This window comes from Elgaria multicarinata, chromosome 22 (assembly GCF_023053635.1).
Source record: "Elgaria multicarinata webbii isolate HBS135686 ecotype San Diego chromosome 22, rElgMul1.1.pri, whole genome shotgun sequence".
Taxonomy (NCBI): domain Eukaryota; kingdom Metazoa; phylum Chordata; class Lepidosauria; order Squamata; family Anguidae; genus Elgaria; species Elgaria multicarinata.
The window spans coordinates 13980616-13998535 of NC_086192.1; the positions used below are offsets into that span (position 1 = coordinate 13980616).

Sequence of the window (17920 nt, forward strand, 5' to 3'; positions counted from 1 at the left end):
TTTATTTCTTACCTGCCTCTCCCTTTGGATTGAGGCAGGGAAAAACATTAGTACAGGAATCAACACATCTTAAAAATTCTTGATTTTACATTGATCTGGGAAGGCCTGCCTGAAAAGGCTAGTCTTCAAAGCTGCCTTAAAATCACAGAGAGGGTTAATATTGTGAATTTCCTCCGGCAGGCCGTTCCATAATCCGGGGGCGACAGAAGAAAAGGTCCTCTGGGAAACTGATGTCAGCCTAATTTTGGCTGACTGAAGTAAGTTCTCCCCAAAAGGAATCATAGAATCATAGAATAGCAGAGTTGGAAGGGGGCCTACAAGGCCATCAAGTCCAACCCCCTGCTCAATGCAGGAATCCACCCTAAAGTATCCCTGACAGATGGCTGTCCAGCTGCCTCTAGTCTGGGAGAGCCCACCACCTCCCTAGGTAACTGATTCCATTGTCGTACTGCTCTAACAGTCAGGAAGTTTTTCCTGATGTCCAACTGGAATCTGGTTTCCTTTAACTTGAGCCCGTTATTCAGGGCAGGACCTGAGTGTGCGGGGCGGACTGAGATAAAAACAAGTATACAAAATTTATACTTGTATACAAAGTATACAAGTATATAGCCGTTGTATACAAAGTATACAACGGCTTTGCACCCGTTGCGCTGCCCTGTCCCTCCACCGCAGGGAGGGGGGAGGGGAAGCAGGGGCATCCTTTCCACCAGCCCCGCTGAACGTCTACTTCATTTTTTCCTCTTCCCTCCTCATCCCCTTTTCCTTGTGTGTTGTGACTTTTTAGATTGCAACCCTACAGCTCTCATTTCACCGACTGATTTTAAGCCGCTCCAGGAGCGGTTCTTGTTTTGTTTCAGCTGTGGTGTGGGATAACACTTTTAAAAGATAAGTAAAACAGAAGAAGCCTTTTCAAAGCTCTTTGCAACCAACGAGGAACGTAAGGCCTTTAGGGTCCCTCTACTCTGAAGCCAGAAAAAGAGAGATGGTTGTGCTGCATTTTTCTTTTCTGTTCTTTCTGCCCCACCATTGTCCCCAGCTTCTGAGCTTCCTTGGGATGTATCGCCTCTCCCTCCTTTCACTCTGTAGTTTGGCCAACACGAATTCCTGCAATCCCCACCTGTCTATCTCAGGCCTTTTAGAACTGGCATACTGGCCAATGCGCTCCCAGCTGCTGCTCCTTCTGGTAATGCGTGTGCCTGGGAGAATCATGTCTAAGAAGGAAGCCCGTCTTCTGTCGGAACGAATTCCCCCCGTTTGGAGTAGCTCTTCCCCCACTTGAAACACAGCGCATTCCATGTGCTGTGCGCGCACAACATCTCTAATAAGGGCCACTTCAGCCTTGCATTTGTTGTGACGCGTGTGAGTTCGTGTCGTCGCGTGAAAGCAGGCGTGCGGCAACACAGCATCCTCCCAAGGAACTCCGGGTGGAGTCCGTGTTTCTCCCCTCTCTCTTTCTCCCAGCAACCCTGCTGAGGTTGGCGAAGCGAAGAAATGGGAACTAGCCCAATGGTACCTTGGAAGTTCCCTAGCTGAGCAGGGATTTGAACTCGAGTCTTCCTGTTCTTGCTTTGTCATTCTACCCACTAGAACATACTGATGGTTCTAGAAGCTGCTAACACCTTTATGTGGGGGACGACCCCTGTATTTTTCTACCAAAATGACCTCTTTATCCGCACTCTGCATAAATGGCCACGTACGCTCCTTGGCCTGTGCGCCATCTTGGAAAATGCAGCCTTCCAACAGAATGGCCGCGCCCACCCAAGTTCAATACGTTCCTGTGTGACACAGGAACACACACACTGTCAGGTATCCACACCATTCAGTGAAAGATGTGCATACCTGACACCCACCCACCCACACCAAGACCCTGTGCACATCTGTTTTTCTACAGAGTTCTTGGGCAGATCCTGGACTGTGTAAGTACAGGAGTGAAAATGCATTCCGTGTTTCGTAACAGGATGGTCTGGGCGTATAGGATGAACTATAAAACAGGTTTAGTTACTGGCAGTAAGACCTTTCAATGAAAATATGCTGGTATTTTTGGTATTTTGACCCATGTTCCTTTGGCCTATAGCCCAGCCAACCCCTGAAATGCAATTTATTTATTTACTACATTTATATCCCACCTTTTACTCTCCAAGGAACCCAAGGCGGCATACATAATCCTCCTCCTCCTCTCCCTTTTATCCTCACAACAACAACCCTGTGAGGTAGGTTGGGCTGAGAGTCTGTGACCGGCCCAATGTCACCCAGTGAGCTTCCAAGTGGGAACTAGAACCCGGATCTCCCAACCCCCCAAAGTGTCTCTGAAACGGAATTTGGGCCTTGGGCAGAAAGAGGGTCAACACCTCTGCTATAAACGGCGGGCGATTTTGTCAAGAAGAAAGGGAATAAATAAATAATCACACGACAGCCAGAATTCTCAGTGAAATCCAATACACCACGGTATTTATTAACTCGGGATTAAACGTGATAAGCAGAAACCCGTAGCAATGGGATAGTTTTTTTCCCCACACTCAAAACTTATTCTTTCTGTTTCTTCAGCAGCTCCTTCAGTTGCTCGATCTGGGTGCTCACGCTGCTTTTGGCCGTGCCGCCGGGGGAAGAGTATTGCTCCACACTGTTCTGGTGGTTGAATACCTGGGAGACGTCGCTTCCCAACATGGGGCTGCAGGGAGAAGCAGGAGAGAGAGAAGGAGAAAATTCAGTCGAAGGTGATCCAGAGCAAACAGCTTTATATATATATATATATTAAAGAAAGGCCAGTTGAAAGATTCCATATCTTGGTCACGTTTTAAAGTGAGGCGCGTCCTCTTTGTGGCGGTATCGACATCCCGCCGTTTTCTAGGGGGAATCCGCCATTTTACAAAACCCCGAAAATGCAGTAACAAATGGAAAACACGCTATAAACCAGCACCATCTGCTGGTGGTAAGGCCGCGGAATTTTTGCTAAATGTGGAGAATTCCCAAGAAACAGAATGAAGGGTGGAGCTAGGCAGAGAAGGTCGGGTATCATTCATTTCACTGATGACATTTCTAGTTCTGCTTGTTGCCAAAACCTTACAATAAGCACTAGAAGCTTGGGTTTTGTGCTTGAAAAGAAGGCAAGGCCAAGATTCCCAGCATGTACAGTCCTGGATCTGCTAAAGCCTTCCAGGCATCGAGAAGAATTGTGGAAGTGTGATACGTACGTGATGGACTTCAGGTCCTCCGGGGATAGATGGTTCAGGGTCACCCCCTTGGTCTCTGCTAAGTGCACCACCTTTCCAACGGTGGTGTGGGCCTGCCGGAATGGCATCTGCAAACAGACAGGGAACAGAATTAGGAGGAGGCCAGGAGGTGTTTCTCAAAGTGGTCGTTTCTACGCTGACATTTTTTCCGGTCAACCTTTGAGCCTGTGGAACATGGCACAGGCAAGAGAAACGCAAACATTCCTTTGGGGATCTGTAAAGAAAGCCAGTACATTGCTGCAGCCCTTCACGGAAACGGGAGACAAGGTTCTCTGTGCAACGAGAGATCCGCTCCAAGAGGAGACCACGGTTCAGCGTGGCGCACGGGGACTGCCCTGGCGGTCTCCCACCTGGACCCAAATCTGCTTCCGCAAGCTACCTGCAACACGTGGCTTTGTGACGGTGGCGCTGGAACCTGGGAATAAGTGATGCTACCCGACACTCCTTCTAAATCTTGGGATACTCACCCCCTTGCGGACCAGGTAGTTGGCCAGATCAGTTGCCAGCATTTCAGGGCTCAGGGCTTTTTCCATGGCCTCCTTGTTGATCTAGAAGAGAAGGAGGAAGCCAAGGAGGAGCAGATGAGACCTTGCCAAGCACCAGTGAGAGAAAGAGACGGATAACCGCTTCTGGAGGAAGAAAACCAAACTCCGCAAACCTGACCCCACGGCCAGGATCCGGTTTTGAAAACAACGCAGCATGCCGAGGAATTAAAAAAAACTAGTGGGCGGATTAAACGAGTCCCCAGTCTCATGGGATAGCGGACTCCCAATGCAGCCTGTTTGGTGACGGAAGAAAGAATTGCGAGCTTAAAGGGAGACGCACAAAAACTTTTGCACGCTCCAGCCGGTGCGATAAGCCTTCTCACCTGGAGAGTGGAGATGACGCCAGTGGCCACCTGAAGCACGGCGCTCAAGGTGTCAATCACATCGATCACGGCCTCCTTATCTTCCTGTTGGTAGAATTTTGTAAAAAAAACCACAAAAGCTCCGTGAGACAAGCGAGGCATCTGGCTCTTGAAGGTGTGCTGCTCCTAGCCATGGAAGCTCCATGGTTTGTTAACATGGGCAACCGGAAAGAGAGCTCCCTCCTCCGGTAAGAGCAGGGTCATTTGAACCCAGCGCCCAGTTTCCAAGGGTGGGAAGCCAGATGGCTTTGGGAAATCCACAAGACCTGCCCTGACATTTTTTATTTAGAGATAGGCTGTCTCTGAATATGGAAGTTCAACTGGCTAATGACGAATGGGAGACCTCCCCTGCCCTGTCCCCCACAAGGAAGGCCGGAAGGAAGACACCATAAGTAAGAAAATGACCCCCATCCTCAATACACTTTGGGTTTCATACCCCCCCCATGGTAAGATTACCTATTCCCAAATTTGTACCCTCCAGACACATTGGACTACAACTCCCAGCATCCCCCCAAGCTGCCATCTTAGACCTAGCTAGTTGGGCAAAGCTGCCTCCCGACCCGGCCCACGTTTTTTTACCTGCAAGTCCTTGTTGTAAGCGCTGGGAAGTCCCTTCAAGACCATGAGAAGTCCAGTAGTCTGGAAAAAGGGAAAGCAGAGACGGCATTTAAGGGTGATGGAACATCTCCTGTTTCGGAGGACACCAAGGCTCTCCTGGAAACACGCCCGGCAAAACGTCCCTGCCTTCTTTCAAGTCTCTAGTCCTCAAGCTGCTACGGCACATGCTCCCTGCCTCAACCGCCCCGTCACGGTTCCTTCCCTTCCCTGCAAGGGAATGTCATTCATCCTCCCCGTGCTTCCATTCACTCTGTTCATTTACTGGAGACGCTTCCCTCCCGTCCTGCCAAACGGATCAATGCCGAACACGCGTCAAGAGAGCAAAACAGACGTCGGGGAACGAGGCCCCAATGAAAAAGCTAGAAGAACAAAATGCCTCCCTCCCCCTAACTCCACCTTTCAGGGCCCACTAGTCCAGAAAAGCCAAGACAAATCCCCCAGGCTTCTTTGTACAGCTCCTGGCACCAAATGGATCCGGACAAGGTCACTCACCCTTCCGACCACACGGCCAGCCTTGCTGCGGATCAATTCGAGGCTATCCGGATTCTTCTTTTGGGGCATCAGGCTGCTGCCGGTGCTGTAACGAAGAAAGAAAAGGACACACACACCCCGCTTACACAAAAAGCGTACGAATCAAGGCAAGGTGTGATTCATGTCTTGCATGGCGTGGAAGAGCACACAGGGGCCGTTTCCAAACTTTTTGCTGACTGTGGTGTGGGAAACCCTTCGGTATCATTTTGTCTGTAACTGACAAGGATTATGGGGCATGCGCCATGCTTCATAATCAGTGCGCAGGCCAGATCGATGGGGCTCCGCGTCACCCACATGAACCGAGAGGAACCCCCCTGCGCCCTTCCAGAGGCGCACTGCAGTTTTTCTTCCAGATAATCTTTTGGGGCATTGCGGACCATTGCAGGTCATATTGGTGAGCCCCCCCCCTCCCCGGACGAGTGAGCCCGTCTCCAAGGACGTAGTTTAAAAAGCCACAAAGAGGCTAAGATGAAGGCGCTCCAGTCAGGCCCCAGAGGAAAATCCCACAGAATTACCAGAACGCATCGGAGAGCGTGATGAAGCCAAACTCCTTGGTGGCGAAGAGGATCAGGTCTTCGGCTAATCTGCTCAGGTGGATCATGATCAGAGAAGACGTGGAAAGGAACTCCACTGGAGAAAAGGGAAGAGGAAAAAGAAGACAGCAGACTCGTTTTCGTTCTCCGGTTGCAAACAGTTCGTGTCCAGAGCCTTCGAGATTCTGTTCTCATAGAATCATAGAATAGCAGAGTTGGAAGGGGCCTACAAGGCCATCGAGTCCAACCCCCTGCTCAATGCAGGAATCCACCCTAAAGCATCCCTGACAGATGCTTGTCCAGCTGCCTCTTGAAGGCCTCTAGTGTGGGAGAGCCCACCACCTCCCTAGGTCACTGGCTCCATTGCCGTACTGCTCTAACAGTCAGGACGTTTTTCCTGATGTCCAGCCAGAATCTGGCTTCCTGTCACTTGAGCCCATTATTCCGTATCCTGCACTCTGGGATGATCGAGAAGAGATCCTGGCCCTCCTCTGTGTGACAACCTTTCAAGGATTTTATAGAATCATAGAATAGTAGAGTTGGAAGGGGCCTACAAGGCCATTGAGTCCAACCCCCTGCTCAATGCAGGAATCCACCCTAAAGCATCCCTGACAGATGGTTGTCCAGCTGTCTCTTGAAGGCCTCTAGTGTGGGAGAGCCCACAACCTCCCTAGGTAGCTGATTCCACTGTCGCACTGCTCTAACAGTCAAGATGTTTTTCCTGATGTCCAACCAGCACAAAAAGCAGAGCACCTACCCACAAAGTCACGGTCGCTAACTGCATCGATGCTGTTGATGCTGATGGAAGCAAAATCCAGTTCTGCAATTAAAAACACACATAGAGAGAGAGAGAGAGAGAGATGTTAAGGACATCCGAGCACTTTTATCCAGGGGGAAAAAATAACAGAAGGGAAATCAGTGAGTGGGTTTTGTAGGCAGGCACGGGCCAAAGCAGAGAGCGGTGGGTCAAAACTGTGAATTAAAAAGGAAAACGAAACCTCTTGAAGGTTTTCGACAGCAGGTGAAGACCTTTTTTTTTATTTCCCCCGTATTTTCCCAGTTTACCATCTTAGTCTTTTAAACTTCGCTGTTTTAAATCTGTATTTTAAATCTGTATATGTATCCTGGTTGGGTTTTTATATTGTGCTTAGTTTTATACCGTGAATTGTACTTGGCGGTTCTAATTTTTGTGAGCTTCAGCTATAAATAAATAATAATAAAAAATCTGTTTGGCATTTGGACCCCCTTCCCCAAACCAATTTTGCATCAGCTATCCCATCGCTGGCCAGACGTGGAGCTAACTCTGCAGAGCGAAGGTACCTCTGAGCACGTACAGAGCACCTTCTCCTCGCTACTGAGCAGCTGCTGCCTGTCCTCACACCCTTAGACTCCAGGAGTGGAGCTTCCTTCCAGGAGAGATGGCATGGCCTCCGCACAGCCACAAGCCCCCGCGGCTCCTGTGTTAGCCCTTAAAACACAGTCCTTGCCTTTTAAATCGTTTTAAGAACAGGAAACGATTCTTAACGTGGTTCCGGAAACGCTTAAAGCTTGGGAGGGCATTTCCGTGCCTCCGCTAAATCGGTTGTGCATTGCTGGGGAACTCCGGTGACAGGGAGCAAGCAGTCTTTCGGGAAAGCTCGTCCACCAGTTCTGATTGTAAGCGCCTCGGGGCAGGGCCCTCCTATGCTTTGCAGAGGGCCCCGCACATCGATGGCACTGCCAAAGAAGAAGAACCGCCAGCATCTACGGGACTCCAGGGAACCAGAGGGCACAGCTGGATCGGGAACCCTTTTCTTTGGGGCACGGTGCAAATTCCCTCACCTTCTGGAGGGGTTCTCTGTTTGTTTTTAAAAAGCAGAGACACGCCACGCTCACCTTTGCGGAGGAGTTCGCGGTCCAGTCCGAGGGGGTTCCCGGCCAGAGCCCCACTGCAAAAGAGAGAAGAATTAGAAAGAACATCTCCACAAAAAGAGAGCAGCCTTTTCTAGCCTCCTGCCCCCAGGGCAGGAGAGCGGATCAGGAATCGCCCAGAAGGGATGTGGCCCAAATCGCTTACCCAGGATCCTTTGCAACATGGCACAAAGATTGCCCCATAGAGGGGTCTCCCAGAATCCTGTGGGGCATGGCTGTGCCCCTAGACCTTTGTGTCAGTAGCATTAAATTCACGCACACACCCTACGCCTCCTCCTCTCCTTCCGCTCGTCTCCCCTACGTTGCACTATAGATTGTAAGCCTAGTGGGGCAGAGACCTCTCTCCTTAAACTTTGTAAAAACTAAACTTAAAAAAGGGAGGGGGCGTTCTTTATTTACAAGCCCCCATTATCAAACACGCTTACTGCCACGATTATCTCAAAAGCTACCAAGCCACGTGAAAGAAGCACTCAGCGGCGGAGATGCCACGGAAGCTGGACCTCAGAAATGGAGACGGAGGCTTTTGCAGGTTGGGAAGACCGTGCATGGAGGGGGTGGGGTCTCCCTTGAAGGGCCGGCTCTACCGTTTGGGTGAATGACGCGGCCGGCTCAGGCGGCAGATTTTGCCATTCAAGGGCGGCAACCGGTCAGTGGTTTCTTCTTTCCTTGCAAATCCACGCAATCTACATTTCTGTTCGGTGCCGCGCCCAGTGCCTAAGTTGCATTTGACTTTGCAAAGCAGTTTTATGATTTTTATTTGTATTTATACTTCGGTGAGGGGCTAGTTCGGCCTCAGTCACAAACCCCTGGAAAAAGATGCAGTTTTACCTTCCCAATGGCAAGACGTTGATTCTTTTCTTCACCTCGCTGAGGCGCTCCGAATCTCTGGTCAGAGCAACGGCATGGCTGTGGGAAGGAGAGAGAACATGAAGATAACCCCAAATGTCTGCAAAGAGGAAAGGCCCTGGGGCTGAAAAGAGGCACCACCTGGACCCGAGCACTCAGCTCTTTCGTCCCAGGAAAGTGGTTTTGGTTACCTGGCGCTCTGCATATGCTCAGAGACTACCTCCTCACCGTTTGCAAATGGCGGAGATGGATTTTAGCCCTGCTTCAAAGGTGGCGGAAAGGCCTGTTTAAACGAGAGCTTTGGCAAAAGGGTTGCTTACCTGAGTAAGAGATGGCTCCATCTGATTGGCTGAGCCCTTTGCAGGTGGGTGTAACCAGGAAGGATCACCTCAATCTCACTGCAAGAGAACAAGCCACAACGTTACAGCCACCCCCTTCAGATGTGTTGGACTACAACTCCCATCATTCCTAGAAACAGGGCCTTCTCAGTGGTGGCCCCTGCTCTGTGGAATTCCCTCCTGAGAGACATACAGCTGGCTCCACCTGGTGCCATTTAAGAGGGTATTTATAAATGCAATTGCTCTCTTTGTTTTTTATTGAAAGAAGTTTTTAACAACACCAATACATATATTCTGCTGTGGTTACTAGTCCCTTTTAAACAGGTTTTGAAATTTATTTATTTATTTATTTATTTATTACATTTCTCTACCGCCCAATAGCCGAAGCTCTCTGGGCGGTTCACAAAAATTAATTGGTGAAGTTATGACCTTGTGACACTGTCTGTTTTATATGGCAAGGGATGTTGGATAGCGTTGAAAGGAGACTCAGAAATGGATGAAAGAGAGAGAAAGAAGAAGGGAGGTAGATGGAATCATGCAGATGGTCTTGAGAGGCATATAAGAGAAGCGAGAGAATGTAAGTCAGTCGCCGAGATAGAAGAGCCAAGCTTACGCAGAAGCACGTTCTATCAGGGTCCGGATAAGTTGCTGCAGGTGAGACGACAGCGTGGTGACGGCACTTCTCATCAACAACCGCAGGTCGGTCACAACCTGGGGGAAAAAAAAGCCAAGCCGGGTTTTACCGCTTCGCCCTTCCAAGAGGGGAAAACGAGAGCCCACCCACGGAACATTTGGCTGAGACGGAGGTGACGGACCGTTCCCGCAAAGGAGGTGATTTTTGCCACTCGTGTCAAGCTGCGGATTCGCTTCGAATGGCCCGCAAAGGCCGCCGCCAGTTTTGCAATCCACCTCGCATGTCCAAAAGGATGACCGAATTGGATTATTCGGACAAGTTCCCGTTATCCTAACCTCGTGCAGAAAAAGGCAACTCAAATGATCCAGGGCCTGGAGCATCTCTCCAGTCAGGGAAGGTTGCAACAGCTGGGATTGGTTAGATTGGAAAAAAGGAGGCTGAGGGGAGACTGATGAAGGTGCACAAAATGATGCCTGGTGTGTGGAGAAGGTGGACAGGGAGGCATTTTTCTCCCTCTCTCAAAATACTAGAAGCCAACGGGGGTCATTCATGAAGCTGATGGGTGGGAGATTCAGGACAGATAAAAAGAAGGACTTCTTCACACAGCGCAGAGTTAAACTATGGAACTCACTGCCACAAGATGTAGTGATGGCCACCAATCTGGATGGCTTGAAAAGGGGGTTGGATCAAATCCTGGGGAAGGCGATCCATGGCTACTAGCCCTGATGGCTAGGTGCTGCCTCCAGTCTCAGAGGCAGTAAACCTGTATACACCAGTCGCTGGGGAACATGGGTGGGAGGGTGCTGTTGCACCGTGCCCTGCTTGTGGGTCCTTGGCTGACCACCACAGAACTCTGGACTCGCCTTAAGGAAGGCGCCGTCTTTTCCCTCTGAGAACTGAGAAATGCTATACACAATAAATATTAATATTAATAATAATGCTAATGAAATAATAATAATAATAATAATAATAATAATAATAATAATAATAATAATAATAGGGCCAGGACCTATTATTTTACAACCACTGGCTGACCGTTCCTGCATTTATACCCACCGACGCTTTCCCACAACTCTGAACTGTAGGTAACGCTGAAAGCCATCTACCAAAACAGGACTCTCTCGATAAGAACCAGAAGGCGGCAATCCCATACCCACTTACCTGGGAGTAAGCCCCACGAAACTCAATGGGACTTACTTTCTGAGTAAACACATATAGGATTGCACAGCGAGGCTCAGGTCCGTAAGAGCACCTCTTGAAAGCCGCTGCTCTAGGTATTTGGTGACAAAAACCCCACAACGCTAATTTCCTATACATCGATGGAGAGTTTTGCCGTTTTCTACAGTAGGTTCGAAAGTTTGCTTCCTAAAAGCCTGAGATCTCACTATCTTGCTGTGGGGACAAGAGATAACACAAGATACAACGTGGTACAGAGCAGGTACCCCTTCTTTGTCGAAGGCAGCCGTCCAGTGTGAGAACAAGCAGGACTTGAACCCATGACCTTCAGAGATGCAGACAAGCTCCACCAAGACACTTTGCCTTTCAACTGCAGCTAGGAGCTAGAGGAGGGAGAGAGGGCTATAGGCAGAAGCGATGGATGCCATCTTTTTGAAAAAGAGCAAAGGACGCCCCGTTTTAAAATCCCGCGAACTGGTTCCCAAGAACACGTTAAAAAAAGAAAAGGAGGAAAAGGCACGGATAGCTCAACACGCAATGGCGCAAATGAACGGCACGTTGTATTCGGTTCAGCGCGGCGGCTCTCAGAGCTGTGAGGAGGACGGAACGGAGCGTTTGGGAGAAAATCCAAAACCAAGGGAAGGATGGCTTTCCCAAAAAAGCCACATCAGAAGGACCAGAGAGCTGTTCTCATGCAAATAGATGTTGACTGCACAACTCCTAAGTTCAAGAATGAACTTATATTTTCTGCATCAGGGAATCTCCACCTCTCGCACAGTTTTGCTTCTGCTAGGCATGACTGGAAACCCCCCAAACCCTGGCCTCTAGAATTCCTCCTCCTCTTTCCCCCTCCCGCTTGAGAGATTTTGGTAGGTGCTATTCATCTCGAGAGCTTTAAGGGCTAGAAACTTGATCATTGCTTTTAAATAGCCTCAATTCGCGGGGTGCCCCTATCTCGCCCACTGCACTTGCACAGGACGTGTGAAAGAGAAAGTAAAAACAAGAACAGCTAAAAATGGTGTGTGTTTTTTATATCCATCTCTGGTTTTCCTACTTGGTCATTTCTGCTTCTTCCAGTGTGAAGCTTTCCAGCCACATCTCCGATCAGTTCCTAAAAGAAAGAAAAAAGGGAGGAAGAAAAGGGATTGTTAGCCCAACATTCAAAAGAGAGCTGATCCCGCAAGCAGTTATGGGATGGCTGCTTAAATTTCCAGGGGATGGTCCACTGAAAACGTGCAAATCCTTTACGGGGAGGAACAGTCTTGTTAAATATTTTATTATAAGTGATAACAGTTATGATGAGGACCAGCTCCTTGATTGGCATCTCTAGGTATGCGGCAATGCAAATTTAAGCATTTGTTCAAAATGGTTGAAGATGGGCAGCCAATTTTGCTGCTGTTCCGAATCTACTGGAGAATATTCATCTCACCAGAATCACAGGGCGCCTCCCGACCTGTGTGAAGATTTCCTTCATTCTCTGCCACTTGGATTCCCATTGCCCCCTCTCAGCATTTTCTGTTCCCCCAGAGCCAAAAAAAACCCCACCCCTTCCAGTCTCACAAAACCCTGCTGTGTCAACAATCTGCTTCACCCTGCGCAGTTGGAATGTTTATGACCATTCCATGACATAACGACCCTGAAACGGACAAAACCCAGGAGAAACCCTTTAGAGCAGCCCTCCCAAAACTGGTGCCTTCCAGATGTTTGGGATGACAACCCAACCATCCCAGCCTTCCTGAGTCCTGGCCATGTTGGCTGCGGCTGGTGGGAATCGAAGTGCAAAACCTTGGGCCGGGCGCCAGGTTGAGGACGTCTGGATGTGACCCAGGCCTACCTTCAGCCTGCGTTCGATGGTTGTGTGGATATCCTCGTCAGTTTTGGTGATGACCAAGGTTTTCTTGGAACACTCCTCAGAAATCTACAAGAGCAGCAAAAACGAAGGGGGAAAAAAAATGGGTTAGCGATTAACAAGACCTCTTCGCACGGCTCTGAGACAGGGAAAAAAACACACAAATGAGTTAAAGGTCATTCACGTGTTTTAACAGTAAGATCCAAGAACCTGCATTTAGGAGACCACTTTCTGATCTTGCTGGGAGAGGTTTCTGCATCCCTTGGCATCAGCAGACGTAGATAACACACAGGGATACGTCATTAGCAAGGTGAATGCTAAATAGATACCCCAATTTCCATATCGAAGGTACGAATTCAGGAACGGTTCCCAAATAACAGGAAACGGAGCTGTGATCAGTGCCCTTCAAATTTTGATTGCAGATTAAAATCCCACTGACCTCTCTAATTAACAGGTCTGAAAAAAGATTCGCGGCACAACCCTATGCCTGCCTACTCAGAAGTAAGCCCAATTGCATTCAATGGAACTTGCTCCCGAGTAAGTGTGTCCAGCAGGGCAGCCCAAAGGACTCAGGGGTATTTTGATTCTTTCTTCTTTCTACCACACTTTTAAAGAGAAGGGTTATAATAGGACGGATTTCTACTTTTAATGCGTTTTTATTCTGTTTTTATTCTCTTATTCTATTTGTCCATAAATACTGTATTTGTATATAAATACTGCAAATAAATCAATTTGTCCCGCCAGTTTACGATCAAAGAATAAATACTGGTTGCCTTCCAGGACAAAACTGAAAACACTGGCAGCGAAAATGGCGTTCGTCCAGAACTGTTTTTAAAAACTCAAGCCTGGTTCTTCTTGCACAATGCTGATGGGACTTGAACTCGTTTGCTTGTGGTGCCCATTTGCCTCTGGGGCACTCCTGTGAGCGGACAATTCCAAACATATCTGGCAAGGTAGAAAATATGGTTCCAACAAGAAATCGTAGCTTGTGAGTTGTTTCCCCCGGTCCAATACTTCTATCAGTCCATTTACCTTCTCCAATCCGCTGATGATCTTCTCCAGTTCAGCTTTGGACAGGATCCCTGCCTTCTCCAAGGCCTTGGCATAAGCGATGCTCCCGCAGACATCCATTTCGGCCAAACGCTGGTCAACCTCTATCGAAGCGTTGAGCTTCTCCATCGTTGGGTCTAAGCTTCCGGTGAGCCTCCCTCCATAAAGTTTGTCACCCTGAGCGTGGGAGAGGAAAGAAGGGTTCCAGTTACGTTTGGAAGGAGAGGGACGCGCCCGTCTCCAAGCGCCTCTTTCATCGGCTGCCATCTTGGGAAGAGCAACGGGGTCAAGATGGCCGCCCACTGATGGAAACCGAAGGCGGTATAAACTTGGGGTGCACAGGAGGGCCAGGATCTCTTCTCGATCCTTCCAGAGTGCAGAACACGGAATAACGGGCTCAAGTTAAAGGAAGCCAAATTCCGGCTGGACATCAGGAAAAACTTCCTGACTCTTAGAGCAGTACGACAATGGAATCAGTTACCTAGGGAGGTTGTGGGCTCTCCCACACTAGAGGCCTTCAAGAGGCAGCTGGACAAGCATCTGTCAGGGATGCTCTAGGGTGGATTCCTGCATTGAGCAGGGGGTTGGACTAGATGGCCTTGCAGGCCCCTTCCAACTCTGCTATTCTATGATTCTATGTATGTTTGTGTTGGGTAGATCTGTCACAATTAGTATAATTAATTAAAAAAACTGCCTCTGGATTAATATAGGAACATACATTTTATTTTTTTAAACGTTATTAATATAAGGTGCCCTTTTAGAAGATATATTCCCAGCACAGCCTATTTTGGAAATAGGGTCTGCTGGGACCTGTGTGCGTTTTCTGGGCAGCTTTTGACTACTGATTCCATCATCCCCAATTAGGGCTAGGGGTATGGGGGTGCAGCTCCCCCTCCCCAAAAAAACCTGGTGTTCTCAGGATGTTTTAGTTCTCAAGTCCCACCAAGTCCCCCACGGCCATGCTGGGGTTGATGGGAGCGTGGATCCAACACATCCAGACAGTATAATAATAATAATACGACGTGGTTGGGGGAAGGCTGTTCTGGATGACAAAGAGAGAGAAGACTCCATTTCTTTAGAACAACGTTTTTTTCCCCCGATTACGCAGTAAATTGATGAAAACTCACACCATCAATCAGCTAAAATAGCTCTGACTACAAGGCGGCAGAATTCAGACCAACCGGGAGGAATGATGACACTGGGTCTCCAGTTTTGAAGTCCACACGGGAAGGACCCATGCTCAGACACAAAACAGAGGTACCTACTCAGAAGACGTGCACCCTACAGTTGGAGCAGAGCTATGTAGCCACGCACACGAGCCCTGAAGTGCTCCTTAGCAACGTGGGAAGCCGAGTCCGACCCTGGTCCCATTTAGTCCAGTATCGTCCACACTGACTGGCAGCAATGGCTTTTCAGGGATTCAGCCAAGATTCTTTCCTCGCTGTACCTGGAGATGTTCAGGGTCAAACCCGGGACCGTTTGCATGCAAAGTAGGGGATCTACCACTGAGTCATGGGCCCTCTCTGCCCTTCTAAAGGGGGCTCACTCCAACTCCTTATAGGTTATTAATTTTCGCCTGCCTGCTCCGTCGGTCACAAGGGATTCCAGGTGGACTTCTGCCAGCGCATGATCCTGCTTTCTGCGTCCCGCTTTCTCCAAACAAATACAAATTCGGCATGTGACGCTCCGGCTCTCCAAGAGCCAAAGGTCAGCGTCCAGGAGATATCCTTTCAGGACCAAGCCAGAGTTAAGCTGTCCGTCAGCAATTTGGGGGCTTGTTTCTCCCCGCGCCGCGTTGCTGAGGACGAACTTTTCGCCCGACACGCAACGCTTGCAAAAGGCTCTTTGTTGTTGCAGTTGGGCCAGGAAGCGAAGCAGAGACGGCTCAAGAACAGAATCGGCCATTCTAGCCAAGAGCGGGTTTGCCTTCAAATGACAGCGATGCGAAACGCGCGCCGAGAAGGGTCATTTACGCTTCAACTTTGTAACGTCGATCTGTTCGGAGGGCATTTAATTTTTTGGCTTAGAGCAGCCTTCTTTGACCTGACATCCTCCAAATGAGTTGGACTGCAACTCCCATCATCCCCAGGGGTGGGGTGATGGGAGTTGCACTCCAAACAAAGTTGAGGTGGGCCCCCCGGGTGGGGAAACTTGGCCTAGCCCACTTTGGGATCAGAAATGGGCCTCTGGAATTCTTCTTGATGCTCACTTTAAAACTCTCCACAGCTTCAGCCCACCTCAACTTTTTCTCTTTACTTGCCCAATAAATTCCCGCCTGTGACCACTGGTCCCAACTGCCCAAAGGCCTCCTCCTTTCTTAAACAGCAGCTTTTGGTGACCCTTATGCCTGGAACACCTAAATTCCTTGGGGGGGGCGCAAGCATTTCTTCCCACCCTCTCCCCTGCACTTTCAAGCATCATGCACACCGACAGGACTGTATCCATCGATGGGCCGGTCCCAGCAAGATTAAAAATAAAATAAAATACATTTCGGATAACTCGGTGTCCAGCTGCACCCCAAAGGTCTAAAAGCTCAAGCTACCAGCTCCGTAAATCGAACCACTTGCTCTGCTGGATTAAACCGAAGGGCCGCTTAGCCCAGTTCTCTGCCTCCAACTGTGGGCAGCCAAATGCCTTTGGCAGCCCACAAACAAGGCGTGTTGCGCTAGTCGTGCCCCGTTGACTTACAGCAGCTAGAGATAGAGTGCCTCTAACCATGGAGGCTCTGTTTAGCTCATCTCACTCTATGGTAATAAATCCCAACAGGGCAAAGGGTCCAGATATCTGCTCTGCAGCATGGAACTTCCGTTCCCATCTTCCTCTGCTACGAGTGAACTCCGCCATCCCAACAACGCCGTCTCATAAACCCTGAAATCTCTCCCCGTCCCCAACCCCGCCCACCTATTGGAAGCCCCTTGGGGCAGGGAACTACGCAGAAACAGCACCTTACAGCATGCCCACTGGCAAAACAGCCACCAATCGCCCGAACCAGTGGGACGCAACGCTTTGTGCCACGGATTCGGATTCTGCCGGAGAAGCGTCGGGCAGGGAGCAAAAAGGCAGGATTTGGTGGGGAAGAGGAGAGAGAGAAACTCCCCCCAACCCCCCCCCCCCAGCTCACCTCAGATGCCATCTCTGCTTCTTTTTTTCCTTCTTCCTCCTCCGTTTTGGCAAGAAAGTTTTGCAAAAATGCAAACCCTGCAAAATAAAGGGAAAAGGGGTGCTGACTTTTTTGGGGTGTGTGTTTATTTATATATATTATATTGCAAAGTAGATCAGCTCTTCCCCCAACCCTCCAGAAGTGTTGGACTACAAGCCCCATCCTCCAGGGCTGGCCAGGGATGATGGGGACTGTAGTCCGACACTGGTGGAGGGCGTTAGGTTGGGGAAAAGCTGGAGCAGACAGACAGACAGACAGACAAACACTCTTCCAGCGGGCTCCCCCGGCCAGGATCCGACCTGCAGCCGCAGGGAGCTGCGTTGGGGTCCCCCGGAGAGAGCGCCGCACCCCGCTCGGGCCAGCTCACCTGCTGCGCGTCCAAAGCCCCGATCAGCCGAGCTGTGCTGCTCCAAGCGGCTCAGGGGTCCCCTTTTCAAGCGGTGGGCAGCGCGAGGCCCCGCCCCAGTGGGCGGGGCCGGCGCCCAGCTGGCCCGGCGGGCCCCGCCCACCTCCCCTCCTTCTGCCCCCCCCCACCCCAAAAGGAGGCACTGTCACTCCATCCCGCCCTGCGATCCTTCCCAATAGTTTGAGGTGATGCAACCTCTTCCAGAGGCATCCAGCACGCAAGGGCGGCTGAGTTCTGCTTGCTTTGGGGGGAGATTTTGCCCTCTCCTCTCCTCTCCATCTTTTAGGAAAGAACTTGTGGGGCTGCGTCCCTGTGGACCATCCTTATCCTCATGGGAACAGAAATTGGGGGTGGTTTAAAATAAATAAATCTCCCTGCAGTGAAGGAAACCAAGACAGCAAAGATGAGTGAAAGGAATAGACCCCCGACCCCGGTTTTCTGCAGTCATCAGACTCTTCCTCCTCCTCCTCCTCCTCCTCCTCTTCTTCTTCTTATTGATCCTGTTCAGACAACACATCAAGCCACAGTGTTTCAGCGTTTTGAGCTCAACATTATGGCTTAGCATGTCGTGCGTGAACCATTCCTAACCAGGGTGGCTACGTAACCACGGTTTAAACACGCTCATAAGCCATTTGCTGCAAAAGGGTTAGCGGCCTAACCGTGGCTTAACGTGTCGTCTGAACAGGCCCATTAAAAGAACAAGAGCAGCCTGATTATTAGATTATTATTAT

The 17920-nt window shown here is 49.7% G+C and overlaps 1 protein-coding gene across 1 annotated transcript; it reads right to left on the reverse strand.

The window, feature by feature from the left end:
* Positions 1–2419: 2419 nt before the first annotated feature.
* Positions 2420–17229, reverse strand: ASL (argininosuccinate lyase). The gene is made up of 17 exons (XM_063146821.1): positions 17151–17229; positions 16745–16821; positions 13606–13800; positions 12559–12642; positions 11779–11835; positions 9528–9625; positions 8897–8974; positions 8559–8636; positions 7695–7747; positions 6577–6639; positions 5802–5916; positions 5248–5332; positions 4717–4776; positions 4099–4182; positions 3698–3778; positions 3192–3298; positions 2420–2668 (listed from the first exon to the last, which is right to left on the reverse strand). Exons 2-17 carry the CDS (start codon positions 16754–16756, stop codon positions 2524–2526), a joined length of 1395 nt encoding a protein of 464 aa, XP_063002891.1. The 5' UTR covers positions 16757–16821; positions 17151–17229; the 3' UTR covers positions 2420–2523.
* Between the last annotated feature and the right edge of the window lie 691 nt (positions 17230–17920).